At 38.2% G+C, this 15,833-nt stretch overlaps 1 protein-coding gene across 8 annotated transcripts in view; it reads left to right on the forward strand.

Moving 5' to 3' along the window:
- Positions 1-10,765, forward strand: part of LOC139776799 (uncharacterized) — an 80,809-nt gene extending 70,044 nt beyond the window's left edge. For 7 of the 8 annotated variants that reach the window (XM_071713742.1, XM_071713743.1, XM_071713744.1 and 4 more), the window contains 7 exons: positions 2,950-3,059; positions 3,727-3,941; positions 5,425-5,563; positions 6,388-6,493; positions 7,208-7,375; positions 7,790-8,069; positions 8,670-10,765. In XM_071713742.1, coding sequence (XP_071569843.1) covers positions 2,950-3,059; positions 3,727-3,941; positions 5,425-5,563; positions 6,388-6,493; positions 7,208-7,375; positions 7,790-8,069; positions 8,670-8,980 — 1,329 coding nt within the window. In that variant the 3' untranslated portion in view covers positions 8,981-10,765. The remainder of the gene's footprint in view (positions 1-2,949; positions 3,060-3,726; positions 3,942-5,424; positions 5,564-6,387; positions 6,494-7,207; positions 7,376-7,789; positions 8,070-8,669) is intronic. The other variant, XM_071713750.1, reaches the window with a different exon arrangement.
- Positions 10,766-15,833: the final 5,068 nt, after the last annotated feature.

Below are 15,833 nucleotides of genomic sequence, written 5' to 3' on the forward strand. Positions count from 1 at the left end.
TTACGCTTGTTATACGCGGATTATTATCCGATGGGGTATGTTCCCGCAACATGATGGAAGTTCGCCCACTCTCGTTGTCAAGCGCATAGATCACGTAGCAGCATAAAATAATTCCCAGACATCGTATTCTGGGTTGTTCTGAGTTTTGACCCGTAGTGACAGCTGCTGTGATACGTATTCCGCGCACGTTCTTACGTGATATATCGGGTTGATAGCAGAATTTCTATCACATTTCGCAAACCTGCTTTATCGAATCCGGAACGGATCCCGTCGACGAGAAGTCATTTGTATAAACGTAAACTCCGGGGATCTCTCACGTATACACGATCTATGCGCTCGCCTTTCGACGGAACGACCCAAGATACCTGTTTAAGTCATCGCGGGAAGCTGCTATGAAATGCTTAATTAACGTTCACGAGACACATCACGAGACACATTTAATTTAACTTGATAATTCCCATCGCACCGCATTTGTAAGCGGTTACATCATTACTCGGGCATTATCACATGCAAAAAATTAAAGCGCTGCAGTTACATCGCACTAAAGAACGCAATCGTATTATTTCAGGAAAAATCACGTCTTCTTGCAAATTCATTCTTGCAACGTACGTTGTAAATGAGGTTTTTTGCATTCACCGTTATTTGTTTCAAATTTCTCTTACTTGTGCAGAAAGATTTCTTGGAGAGATGCAACTTTTAATTTAATACTTTTAAAAGAATTTTGAAACAAAGAATAATTTAAATGTTTTAAAAAAGAAAGCTCGTTTTTCAAGACTATATACACATATCGCTATTTCGCATTATTAATTGTACATACATATATTATCGCATAAATTAATAATTTATCAATTATAACGCATCGAGACGTAAACTATTTCACGTACATGTATTGTTCCACTGGAAAACTGTTAAATGATAAACTTTAAGCTGTAGTAATTAAACGGAAACTGGCGCAGGCATTCGGTGTTTACGGGAGGTGTTTGTGCAGGAAAGTAGTTATGTGACCCTCACTTACATGAAAGTTGTATACAGTATACGTCTCTCGGATTGTAGAATTTACTACGAAAGTTTAGCTGAAGTGACAACAAGTATGTTCTCAGTAGATTCAGTAGTCCCGTGTGGGATTCGGATCAACAAAAATTAAACCTAATGTTGGCACAGATTTCCTTGGAAGGACGGAAAGCGGAATTCTCGTAAAATATATTATAACTCTAATGCTCCTTTCCAAGATATCTAAACGTATAAGATAAGATACTTAAACGCGCGCTCACGGATCTCTGCGCGAACATCGAGCCACGAACGTCACGTGTAAGTGTCGGCAACGGCAACGTGACCCGGCCTCTCCGTCCAGAATGGCGACGTGATTTTTCTCCCGCTGGAGTAATGGCACGGCCGTGAAGGGGTTAGTATCAAGGTGTAGCAGACGTTCCGAGTCTAACTCCGGGAGCTCGTCGCTCGTCGGGAGATGGAAACGTGCCTACGTAATGTTTGCTCTTACGACGTACGAACTCCCGGATGGCTTCGCTTAAACTCGAAGTACTATTCTTAATGGGACGTCATTTGCTCGCTTATGGAGGGTACCGCCTTCCGTTTCTCACTAAACTTGGGTATTATATCTCGCCGAGCGAGAGCCGCCGCGCCGGTGTAAATCGCGCGCGATACAGTCCGGAAAGTCGGCGGAATCTGGCGGAACCACCGTCGAATTTTGTGGTGCGTGCGAACCGTCCGTAATTTCTCCTTGTTCTCCGCAATCCGCACTCCTGTCGGGCTGCTTTATTAAGACAGAACTCTGTTTCGCAACTTTACAATATTTCCGGCGGTTTGAACCTCATTTTCGAGCGTAAGAGAAAAAAATTACGGCAGTTGCTCTGCAAGACGGGAATTTATTACATTTTTTTACAACGCGTGTACATTTTTTTATTATTTTTATTACGTAGATGTATTTTTAATAAACGCGAATACGCAGAACGAGAACGTATATTTGTATAAAACTGTTCACAGACGCTATATTATTAATCGATTTATTTCTTATATTTTAATAATTTCTCTCTGCTATCCTATTTTCTCTCTGCGCGAAAATCATCAGTCTCCGAGTATTCTAACATGTCTATGAATCCGTGTTGGAGTCCGAAGTTTATGCGATGTCAGAGCGTCGTGTTACACAAAAGAAAAATCGCTCCAAAGTGCTCGTTCAGCGAGAATTCTGTTTTCTTTTTTTGCTCTCTGTATTCTTTCTCCGCGCTTTTCATAGCGGATTTTCCAATATTATTCAGATATTATTTCCACGACTGTTTTTTTTTTAATAATATTGATAACAGACATTCTGATAAATATCTCGAAATATTTCGAAATAATTTTAGTTACACGGAGCAGCAAAGAAAAGAAAATTATTAGTGTAAATTAGCGCTTGAAGATTCAAGCAGCGAAATAGACATTTATAAATTCATATATTGAAATATACATTAAATGTGTGATAATATTTTAATAAACATGTTTATATTTTGCCTCTATGTATACCCACGCGATATATGGTATCAACATAATGTATCATTTTCGTATCTGCTATGCGTTAAACATAAATTATTTAGATACCAATTAATGATAAATTTCCTCGTTATACATGTCTGTCCTATATATCCCTATCCATACGTAAATAATAAATACGCACGTTGACGACGATTCAATGACGATTCTCGTCATCAGTTTCAAAGGCGTGTATCTAAAGCGCTTTAAATATTACATTCTAATTGCGTAATTACGTTTTCCAGGAGGCGACAACGCTATAACGAGACAATTTATCGAAATAACGTTATTAAAATTTACACGATTAATATAGAAATGGGCTGAATACCCTGGGCGAATGTGCATAGATGCCGGCGCGGCACACGCATAATCGTCGGAAATTGCTCACGCAGCGTCGCTTTGCAAATATATGTTTGCTTGTTGCAGACTATAGTTATGTATCCCAGGCCAAATATCATCACGTGCACCGTGCGCGTATGGCTACGAGAAATTGGCTTTTCTCTCACATACGGGGCACTCATGCTCAAAACGTGGCGGTAAGTGTACTTCACTTCTCGATGGTATTGCATTTTGGTCGTTTCGTGACCATTTTCCTTGTTCGTCCCGCCGAGATAAGAATTGTTCTTCATTCGTCAAGTTTTTATTGCCAATGACGATTATACAATTGATCTTGACGCTTTCCTGTCTTTTTTTTATTGAGTTTGATGAATGTTTTCTTCTACGTTTTATTATGCTGTAATCGCAACGTCTTATTTTAATTATACCTTGAGATATATATTTCGATTACTTCGTGACTTCTTTAACTTTCTTAATTGAATTGTCAAAGTTCGAATTCTTACAAAAATTAATGAGAATTGATATCTTTATGGTTTTCTACAACTTTCATAATATTCTTTCACATAATTTTCGAGAACCCGCTGGAATTCGTGCAACAGTTATAACCGGCTCGATTGTTATCGATTTGAAAAAAATAACTATGCCATTTGCGTTAGATACCACGTTCATAGAATATCAATAGATCTATTTAGATTTGCAAAATGCTACGGGTAACTCCCGCTGTTTAGATTTTTAAATCCGTAAATCCCCTCATCGAGCTACGAAGGCTCGGTCAGTCAATCGATAAAAAAAAAAAAAAAAAACGAAAATCGCTGCAAACGGAAAAAAATGGATCCGACGAGAAATCCGTGATGTTGTGACTCGCAGGATATCCGTGATCTTCCGAGTGAAATCGGCGAAGGCCGTGAAAATAACGGACGCGAGCCTGCTGAAGCGGCTCGGCATCATCGTCCTGACGTTCAGCGTGTTCCTTAGCATAAGAACACTGGTCGCACCGCCCGTCGTGATCGTCGCGCGGACCGCCGACGACCTCAAAGCGTATCTCTGCCGAACTGACTGGTGGGACCATAGCTTCACTACTCGTGAGTACCACTGTGTTCTGCGTGAAAAAAAAAGAGATATCGACTCGCTTAATCCTTCGTTGTACGCTCGGTGCCTTCGATACCGCGGACTTCTGTAATCGCAAGCTGCATCGTAAGCTCCAGTGAAATATGAGCGCGCGGCGGGGCTACGGTACATGCACGCGTACATATATATGTATACGGTACAGAAAGTAGGCGGCATTGGATTAACTTTGCTTTTATGGAATGATCGATCCCTCGCGCACACGTAAGAATGCGATCAAAAGTTAGAGAGTTTCTGATGAATTAAACTCCGCGCTTGCTTTTCACATCGCCTTCAAGCGCATGAAGCTTATTTACTGAAATATTTAATATAGAAAGTTCCGAGGCGAGTTACGCGCGGATAGATGACGCTCAAAAGAAATAAGTACCGGGGAATCCCGGTCCCGAATTTTCGCTGAGGAATCTTGTTTAACCGGGGTGAGACAAAAATGCGCGAAGCACCTCCGGGACATACCGCGTAAATGAGGCGTGAAAGTGGGCATCTGTCTCTCGGCGTATCCCTCCAGCTTCGCCATATCCATAAGTTTCTGTATTATACGTGGCAGGTAGCATTAGTTCGTATTACCCATTTCCACTGTCAGTTACGTGTGTGTGCCTCTGTCTACATCGTAAAATATTTACCGAGTCTCTATCATGACGCTTCTCTCTGCCGTCGGAAAATTGTCCTTGGCGGTATATCAAATTTAATTTATATTAAATTAGAGGCATTTAGCGATCGTATCGTTGTATGCACGCTCGCGCAGTTAATACGGCGTTATGAAGGATTAGAGCGTATTAGTGATACAATATACGTGTTGTATAATATGTAATGTGGAAGTTCGTACACATGTGTGAGCCATATTGATTTAGTAATACTGCAGATGGCCGAACGCAATTTTAAATCAAGATGGATAATGTAGCTGGTAGCACGTACCGGCTTCGAGGGGGTACCTCGCGTTGTAGTTAATTCGCATTTATCTGCCGTCAGAGAGCAACGCAAGAAGCATTACTTTTTTCATAACGATCTCCAAAGAAACGGCTAATACGTAAAATCTTACACAAACACGCCGCAACTCGATCGGCGATTACTCATACAGTTTGAAGAAGGCTCTTAATTCCTTAAATCCCTCCTTGAATTTTACATTTCAAGAGTTTAACTGCAAAGTTATCTGATTGCGTTACATCTGACAGTTCCCCAAGGACTTCTCCAATCGGAAAACTTGTAATCGTTCAGATCGTTGAACTATCCATCGAGCCCTCGATTTACAGAGTCGTAACTAGGACGCAAATTGGCACGAGTTCGTTTCGACTTTTGCACACGTATGTGAACCGAGAACGGAACTAGAAAATATTCCAGCCACACGGTACGCAAGTGACGCTAGCTACGACTCTGCGGGCTTTTCAGCAAAACATTAAACTTGCTATTGAGACTAATGTGACTTGGAATTTCACGTGATTTCAGTCGAGGTGATGTTTCTCGTGTGGGGCATCCGTTTGTGCATCGTAGTAAGAAAGACTCCGTCGGAGTTTAATGAGAGTCGATTCATTTCAATGGCGATTTACAACGAATTTCTACTATCAGTCTTCCTCAACGTTTCAATGTAAGTTCGCGTTATAAGACCTCCTTTTTCCCTCTATTCATTATTCGGAGTGACCGATTACAGCTCGGTCGGGAATCACTCGCGAGACCTCGTAACCGCTCGTAATTATTCGTAACACGAGATCGTTCGTTCGAATCGTTTCTCCGAACGCGTTGAAAGAGCTCTATCGAACGATATATATATTGGAAATTGGAACGATTCTCTAAGTCATGAGTTTACCGCTCGATGATGCGATAAGCGGCAATAGGGTCTTTATATATTTAAATTTAATTATATTCCTCGGAATTTTATATTTCAAGAATTTAACCGTGGAATGCATAATGTAAGTCAATTTAGAGCGACCCTTATTTTAAATGTAAATACTGTGTCGACGGTTTTTCAACATGTCCCATCTTAACTGCAATTTAATGACAGACTTCCTTGACGAATTTATAATCAATTTTTTTCTAACGGCACTAATTTTGTGATTTACTTCAATTTTCAATACAGAAGATTACATGCCGGGACGATAAATTCTAAAACCGCAACGTAAAATTTTTATTACCCCCGAGCGTTTTTCTCTTCTTTGTTAAATCTTCCTTCCAATTCTTCTCAAGAAAAGAGGTAGTCGCATCAAACGCATCTGTCATTAAAACTTAATGCAATCAAGAATGTAGGGCATCCCAATTTAAGGATGTAATTTGAATTTTTGAGATGGAGGAAACAAATAAAAATAACGGAAGATCTGGGACATCCACACAGTATAGCGGCGTTCGCCGTTCTTACGTCACGATAGCGCTTCGTGCGGCTAACAGCTCTGAATAATTTCTTTCCCGTTGCTGCAGGTTGTTCCTGCAATCGCCGGCCAATCCGGATTTATTGTACATCATATTTTTCTGCCATACCCAGCTTACCGTCACATTGCTGCTCTGTCTGATATTCGGCAGTAAAGTAAGAAATATTATTTATTACAAACATTATTCACTATATGACAATCATCGTGTTTTACGGCCTGACGCACGCATTTTGTTACGTCAATGTATCGATTGACCAAAATTTTTTAAATTTCGAATTCTACGTAGTGAATTATTCAAATATTACAGTTACACATTTATTAATCCGCGAAGCAGTTTTAAACGCATCGAATTTTTATAGTATTATGGCGAATTTAGTTCTCCTTTTTTTTCGAGAAATTTGCAGAAGCTTCAATCTTTGAAATATTAAATATTGGCAATAAAAAGTAGCGCTAAAGAATTAATGAAAACATGTTTTCGAAATATTTTCGAGCAAACTTCATTCGAAATAAACAAGATTAGGATGATACGCGTGATCAAATGTAATTAATCTGTAAATAGATCAGTCTCTCCTTGTTTGAGATTTACTGGAAAAAGTAAAGTAGAAGTTGCGGTATCGTATCAAGCTAAAATTCAATCGGCACGAATGAGATTAAATCGCGCAATTTCCGATTCGTTTTCTACTTGCCTCTCTCTCTTTCTCCTCCCCTCTCTCTCTCTCTCTCTCTCTCTCTCTCTCTCTCTCTCTCTCTCTCTCTCTCTCTCTCTCTCTCTCTCTTCTTGCAAGATTACTGCAAAGTCCTCCTACTAGCTTGAATAGAAACCCGATGCTGTGTAAGTTTGGTTGTTACATACGTCGCATTTAACGAAGGCTTATGTGGTGTTCCGCGACGGAGGGAAAGAGGAGGCGATCGGCAAACTTTGCGGCGCGACCGGCAAGTTCCTGGGGAAAAGCAGTCGTCCGCAGGGTACTAGTAACCAGACCAACTCGATATCGCTTCAGCAGGGTAATTTCGCCGAAGAAAGCGACTCTGTCACGGTAAGCGCTCTGGTAAACCGGAGCCGTCGGACGACGGACTCTCCGGTCCCTGTGGAGCATACCGGAAGCTATACACTTCCTCTTACCTAAACATAATCCGATCTAGATCTAGAATATCTAGATTCACAGCGAATCTCGATTGTATTGCCCTAATGTTATCCTAATTTTCGAGTTATAATGTTTCAAAGTTCTCTCGAAGTTTTAGAATCCTAATCCTCTAAGCTGTAAACTCTTTAAAGCACAAAGCTTAAAACTTTAAAGTTTTGGCACCGTAGAATCTTAGAATATTCTAGTTTTAGAATCTTAGAATTTTGAAATATTATAAAATCTTAAAATTTTAGAAATCTTGGAACTTTAAAATCAAGATGTCTTAAGTCTTAAGACCTTTGTAATTTTAAATTTTAAATTCTTTAGTATTTCAGATATAAGATAGGGGTAGCAAGAGAAACTTCTTTTCAGGAGGAATTCCGCCGTTTGCTCAACCAATTAGAGATCCTGAAGGAGAAGAACATATTATTAGGAAATCAGGAGCTCTCCAGCAAGCTGGCAGCCATGCTGGACGCTTCCAATCGAGTCGAGGCTCAAGTATCCACTATTCAAGCCATTTCGACTAGCATCGTTCAGTTGAATGATCTCAATAAATCGACGAAGGAAACTAGTCTCGGACAAGCTTGTCAGGAACAGACCCGGGCAGGTAAGAAAGTAACTTTGAAAAAAAACTGTGTGCTAAATTTTTCGCGGAAAAGGTCAGCGGGCTCGTGAAATACATATATTGTAACCGTTTTTCAAGATTAGCACAGTCGGAAATAAAATCTCGTCAATAAAAGTTCTGTATGAACTGAAGAAAAACATTTTATTTATATGTACATTCGGAGCTCGGAGCCAGTAGTCGGAAATAAAATCAGAGGAAATTTTCCGGTTTAAAAATGGCACGGATTTAGGAATGATCGTAGCTCTGGGGACGGTGGATAAAATTAGAAAAAGTGGAAATTCTGACAAAAGCAGTATATATGGCCCGCATATTTCATTTATATTTAAAGTTGGGAATTAGGGGGCAAGAACTAGGAAATTGTTCCTGACGCATCGGAAGGCCGGAAAAAGGAAATGAACGGCAAAACAAACTGTCCCGAAAACTAGCCCGGTTAAATTAAATTTACTGTGGAAACCGGAAGTCTAAACAATAGCTATGCTTTATTTATTTACGTTCTCCCTTTGTGCCCGTTCAAAATAATCTATTAATTTTTCACTACATCCCGTGGAGCCCTGAGGGGCACATAATTCTACCTTTGTTTAGGAAACGGTTCTCAGAGCGAAAATCGATGTCGCGCATGTATTGAGAAAAACGGGCTCGGAGGAAAGGATACGCGGGATACATCGAAGGATAATGAGACATCGGAGCCGAGGAAAATCGGAAAAGACATCGCCGTGTCAACCTCCTCGAAGCACGTTGTTGAGGACATCGGCAGGGAAGTGTGTCAAGGCAAGGATGGCAAAGAAGCTGATTTAAAGGACAAATCCAGGAGCAAATCCGGTCACGCTAGAACACACGCCATAGTTATCAACCTCGATGACAAGAGCAGGTTCTCCGAGGAAGTTACCGTATAACGTTATTTTTAAGTGAAAAATAAACACAGTTAAAATAAACACAGTTTTCCGACATTTCTAATTAATTAACAATTTTCTGACTCAATTAATTGACGATTTTGTCGTGAGTAAAATATTATTTATCGTTGAAAATTCGTTGAAAATTATAATTATCAAATTGACATATTTTCGAAAAAGTTGACATTTCCTAACAACAATCAATTAATACGAAATTCCATAAAATAAAATTAATGACAAAATTTTTGCCCGTCATTAATAATAATAATTGATTCTATGAAAAAAAATGAAAAAAATTCTAGTTCGTTTGAATTCATAAATTTATACCATGAATAATTTAAACCGACACTTGAAAGAAGTTTTTCAGAATTAATAAGATCGATTAATCTCTCGATTGTCGAGCGTAATAATAATTCCAATGACAAGTTGGAAATTTTAAATGTCGAAGAATGTCTCAAAGATCGTTAGAATGATTTGCTGAAACGCGATGATTGATCTGAATGAAAGTTAATTAAGCGACCGTTTAGTCATCGTGAATAATAATCGTTCGCATGTTAATGACAGACTCGCGGGACATATCGATTTTTCATATTTTGGTGTATATCAAATATCCGTGAATTAACAAAAAAAAATTAAAACGTTAGATTAATCTCGTCGTTTGGCATTTTCGATCGAGACCGATCGTATTTTAGTGCGTCATTAATGGACCGTTCATTAACCCTTAGGGAGTAATCCGCCCTTTCCAGCAGCAAATCGATTACTCGGGCTTTCCAAGATCAAAATGTGCTTCGTCAGCGTGTTCGCGGATCACAAGATAGCCTGCACCTGTAATTATGTATTAATGTAAAAGCAAGTTAAAGGGATAAGACTCATTAACCCTTTCCAGCTCCCCGACGGCGCACGATATTATTAAAATTATACGATCGTTTTAATTAATTTCTTAAGAACGTGTTAAATATATGCAAATAAATGTAATATAATATATTGTGTTATGTAATTATAATATAATTACATAGGGTAAAATAATACGAATGTGCATTAAATCATATCGCATGATGTTACATTATACTGTATAATATTTGTCAACGATATTCTATTGTATTATAATATAATCCGAGATTATAATTAAAAAATATATAAATGTAAGTATAAATTTATCTATAGGAAAACAAATCTTCGATGTAAAAATAATTTGGGCTTGAAAGGGTTAAGGGAAATTATTTGTTATGCCATCTTTTTTTGCTAACGATCTTATGTGATGTGTGCAGATGTCGGTAATGATTCGCTCAATAAAATTACAAAAATTTTAATCGGTATATATTTAAAACTATCAATTTTAAAACGCTTGAATTATTTGATTCGTGCATTTTAATATATTCCTGAATGCTCAAGTCAATTCATTTTAGATGAATTGTTTACTTCTTGAATTTTTAAGCATTCACTTCTTAGAATTCTTTAATTTTAAATTATCAGTTTTTTTTTAATCTTTATTAAATAATAATATTTCGTATTTACCCATTTTCTACATATCAAAATTCTTTATTAAATTTGTATAAGTATCTATTTTCATTATTGTTTAATAACAGTTTACATAAACAGTGATACAGATATAATTCATCTGCGTATACATTGCTCGCTGTGACGTAAATATTACTTTAATAATCACCATCGTTAGCCGTGTAACTTATCGTACGTATAGTTTAAGTCAACGCGTTGTATTGTAAATAATAATGAAATGCATTATTAATCGATTAATTAATTAATAAAGACGAGATGAATAAAGTTTAAGTCTGAAGAATAATTTTGTAAAATAACAATCTTATGCTTTGAATGTAACCAATCAATCGCTAAAGTAAGGGTATTTTACAGTTATTAAGACCGCGTAATTATTAACGTCAAATTTACGGAAAGCTTATTTGTAGAAAATAATATTATAATTAAGACGAATATTTATTCCTATGGAAAAGTCAATTCTCTCTCTTTCTCTCTCTCTCTCTTCATAACGATATTTGTGGAAAAATAGTTTTTTAATCCGCTCAAAGCTGCTCCGAAATCCAGCTTATTAAGCTAACAGCTCGTTATGAGCCTCCCGGATATCTCAGGATCAAGACTCGGGTTAATCCTCCCCAGCTCATTTTTTTGACGAAAAGACGATCACGATTAAATCTATTCTCGGCTCGTTAAATTAAGCGTCGGTTACAGAAAGAGTCGGGTTAGTAAAAGATTTTCCATCTCAATCAGACAATTTCGCGCGAAAGACGCAGATTAAAAGATCCAAGACGGATTTCAATCTACCGTTCGCTTAATGAAACTTGCAAACGGAAGTTTCCTCAAGTAGCCCGGATTGATGCGAGAAGCAACGTCTTCGCACTTTATACATGCTAATACGGCACGTATTCGAGAGACACTTAACAATCAGATGCTCAACCGCTACCTTCCCCTTTATCATTCCGTTCCATATTCCCGTCAATTGGATACCTCCAATAAAGGATTCCCTCAACGACTTGATCACTTGCCAACGCGGAAGAAGAAAGGGGTGAGCGACGGGAAGAAACGGCTTCGAGAAGACACGGGGGATGAAGAAAGGGAGTATTCGCCTCCGTACTTCCGGCGGAGTTACATTGGCTTGTTCCTGCCCATCCCACGCCGTTCGGACGGTGTTTTACGAACTGCGTCCGTACAACGGATGTGCCAATCCCGTTCCAATTGCCCTTCCGATAAAAAAAAAGAAGGCATATAGATACGTGCCCCGCACGATACGTCGGGATCACGACTGCGACTACGGCTACGAAAGTCCGTCGTAGTTCCGTATTGATTTTCATGTATAAGAATACGCGGATATCACCGTTGAATTATCGAGAGCCCGGCGCAGAAGAAGGGCCTCTCGAAGCTCGCTTCCGCGAGCCCTCTCTCGAGACGATTCGACCGGTTAGAATTAGTTATTCGTTAGCCCTTTACGGAACGGAAGCGTCGCCGAATGTACCTGTATCATCTATAACGGTACAGGAAGATGGATTAGAGTGTTATGTTCGAGAATGTCGGTCAGATAGGCTTATAGCTCACGGCGGAGCAAAGTTTCGATGGGTTCAAGTTGAGTCTCGAGTTCTAAACTTAGTCCTTAAATCGATTTTGGTTTTAATTAACGTGAAAATGTAATATAAAATATGTTGTTTATTGCTCACATCATTCTTAAGATCTTATTTTTTAGATCAACGAAATCTGTTCGAAATAGAATTTGCAGATTGTCTACAAACTTTGCTTCTTTCTCTTTTTAAACATTTATTATTTCAGTTTTTATCTTTGACGATAGATGACACCTGATTTCATCATTTTATTTCAATTATATAACTGCAATCTCGAATTTATAATGTTATTATTAGATATTAATTTTGCTATTGGATATTTAATGTTAAATTGAGAATATAAACGATATGATATATTAATTATATCATATAATAACGTATACAAATAAATAAATATTAATTGTTATTTGCAAAATTATTAAAATATTTTCGACATAAATTTACATTTTTATAAAGATGAAGCTAATATCTCTGCGAATTTGAATTGCCAATCTTCAAATTCTCTCAGTGGTTGGTTTCCAATATTTTTCTTTGGATCGCATTGAAAAAATATTCAAATTCTTCGAGTAACAAAAGATAGAAAAAACTGATAATGACGGAGTTTATAATTGAAAAGAATTTAATAGAGCTCTGAAATGAAATATGAAAAAGAATTCCAATATATTTTAATCCTAAATATAAAAGTTCAACATTTTTAATTTTTGATTCAGATAAATATATATCCCAAAAAAAAGAAAAAGAGACAAATTGAGAAAATTATAAAACTGGTTTTTAATTTCTCGAAGATTACAGGTTTCGCGAACCTTGTAGTTTCGCTCATCGTGTCATTATATTAGTTCTCTCTAATTCGCTCACATAAGATCAAAAGGGAAGAAGAAGGAAATTTAAGATAGATTAATAATTTCATGGATCAAGGATTTTGAATAAATTCGCGAGATGTAAATTCTCATCGATTCTTGTGGATGCACAAAATGAATATATGAATGAGAAAGGAGGATAATTGCAAAGCGACCGTTTCGCGTCTCAAGGATGAATTCGTCATTTTGCAAATTGACGTGGACCTGATCCATTCCCCGAAATACCTCTATCTCGAGCGGGATGTCAACAACTATGCGTATTACTCCGGAGTTTGCGGACGGCCGCACACGTTCCCGCGTCGTCCTATCGGCACGAGTTCCGGTTAGTTCCGGCGCGATTTGATTATCATTCCTCCCCGAAAGCGGTGACGACGATAAGCTTCGTCGCAAACGTACACGCGCGCGCGAGCAGGAATTTCCACGGATTTTCCTCCGGGCGGAGTCCGGAGAGGGGGGGGGGGAGGAGGAGGAGGATATAGTGGTTACATTACATTACGAGCGGATTGCCGAGCGATGCTCGTCGCTCGAGTCGATGAGGGATAGGGGGCTTTCCATATCCTGGCATTGGCCGTATAGTCTGATATTGATACGCAAGCGAGCGATCGTCGCCGTCGACGCGCGAATGTAGCACGGTAGCGCGCGGTAATTCTGGGCGGATCGACGGGATTCGTGAAACCGCGCGCGATATCGCAATGCGGCTTTGAAGTCGACAAGCGGACGGAACGGAGTGCGCTCAGCCCTTCCGCCGCGATACCGCGTCTGAATGGAGGAACGCAAACACGCAAATTCTGACGAATCCTTCTCCAAGGGCGCGGTGAATCCCGAAACGGGGCAGGAGCTTTTAGACTCCCCGAACGCCACGGATTCTACGTGAAGAACGATATACTTTTTGCATTAGAGAGTTAAAGGACTTGAAAAAAATCAATACTTCCGAAATGTGACAGGTGTCGGAGAAGGAGTTCGACCCTAGGTCTCGAAGATGCAACAAAACTTATACTGTACTGCGAGTTTCGCAATTCGAAGAAGTTTTGAAATTAGAAACTTGCAGTAAAAATATAAAAATATTAAGAGAGATTAATTTTTTTGATAGCTAATTTTTATTTAGGAATCAAATTTATAGACTATCTAAACCGTCAACACAAATTTATAGATAGTTAAATTTAAATACGTTTTAATATGTATAAGGAAACGTGATGAAATTATATGTTAAAAGTTGATTAAAAAATTATAGAATTTTTTTGATTTTGCAACGCTAACCAAAGACATCCACGTAGGCAATCTATCAATTTTGTAATTTTATCAATAACAAAGTGACAAATGTAATTAAGTCAGGATATTGGATCAGTTATATCCAATAACGTTCATAGAATTCTAGCAGGAGTTGAATAAAATTTTTCAACGAAGTATGAGATAACATCAGATTGATGACGTAAACTAAACAGATCTGCTGAGTGTAATGTAATTATAGCAGAAATCGAATAAACCCGCTGTTTCGTAATCGTTCAAATGATGTATGTATATCTCTTCCAATTATAGCTTCAGGCGCATTATATAATTCAGAACAAATTATATTAATCCTCATAATTAATCAATTACATTAATCCAGTAACTGAAACTCGCGTATCGTAATATTAAAGGCTAATACCTAAAGTGCGGAAATTTGTAGTTTCGTAAACAGTCATTATAATAACGATCACAAATAATATTGCTGCTAGAATATTGTTTGTCGGGAACGTTTCGTGTTTCGAGTTTTAATCGAACTCTGTTTTAATCAAAAATTTATTGGGAGCTTAATTTGCGAAATTTGTAATGTTAAAAATTAAAAAGTTATTATTGAAGCGTGACGAGGATATAATTTGCGTCAAAGGAAATTTGGTTTCAGATGCATCTCAGCAAATTTATTGACACAGTTTGTATCCTATCAAGTTTTAAAATATTCTATTGAACGCCGTACGGATCTGTCAATGTGTTTCCTGTAGTGTGAAACCAATATTGCCAAACTCGTCCTGCTTGTCATTGCGGTATAACTGTATCATCTGTTAATAATCTATCCCCGTTATGATCAAAATTTCTAGGTATTAATTGTCATCCCCAGATAATAATTGATAGACGTCACGATCAGTCCGCGTATTAATTGTGTTACGTAGCGGTCGACATGTCGGTGTGCGGCGTGTCGACAAGAGATTCAATTTTTTGAATCGAAATTCGAAGCGAGAGAAATTCAGTTATAAAGATAGAGTGAATTTTAGAATGTCACAATATTCGCGGAGAAAAGGAAGTTGAGCCCATGAGAGGCGACAATTGGATTTTTTGGATTCAAGGAAGACCTTAGAAAACCCAACGACTTCAAGAATATTAACAAGGTTGTGCGTGGAAAAATCTGCGTGGAAATATACCCTTCGAAAATTTTCTATGCTAGCATTCTTATCTCGAGCCGTATATTCTTAAATCCTCAGACTTGATTTACGCTCTTTCAAAATCCGTCGTCTGAAAAATTTTCTTATCTTTATTGTCCTGGATTCTCTTAAAAATTCAGCGCATCTTTCAATGACGCATCATCACGATGACTAATCATGTAAATGCAACGGTGAGAAACAAATAAGTCTCCCGACAAAGGTCGCCACCCTGACGTGAGAATCGCGAAAGACAGATAGCGGGATAATCCGTTTATCTTCCTTAGATACTATATAATGGAGAGCTACTTATTTTTCCCTTTCGCGATCAGATCGAGAATTTACAGCCGCGAATCTGTAAAGCTGATAGTCGGCCCGATTTCGTTTCGTATTCTAAAAGGCACTCCGTAAAGCGATATTTCGACAGGCGCTATTGATCGTCTAAAAGCGGCTTGAATTATTCACAAATCGGAGAGTACCTAAAAATCTAATATTTCAAAAATTGGGATAGAAAAATGTTCTC

This window comes from Temnothorax nylanderi, unplaced genomic scaffold (assembly GCF_030848795.1).
Source record: "Temnothorax nylanderi isolate EJ_2023f unplaced genomic scaffold, tnyl_v1.0 TNYL_tig0129_pilon, whole genome shotgun sequence".
Classification (NCBI taxonomy): Eukaryota; Metazoa; Arthropoda; class Insecta; order Hymenoptera; family Formicidae; genus Temnothorax; species Temnothorax nylanderi.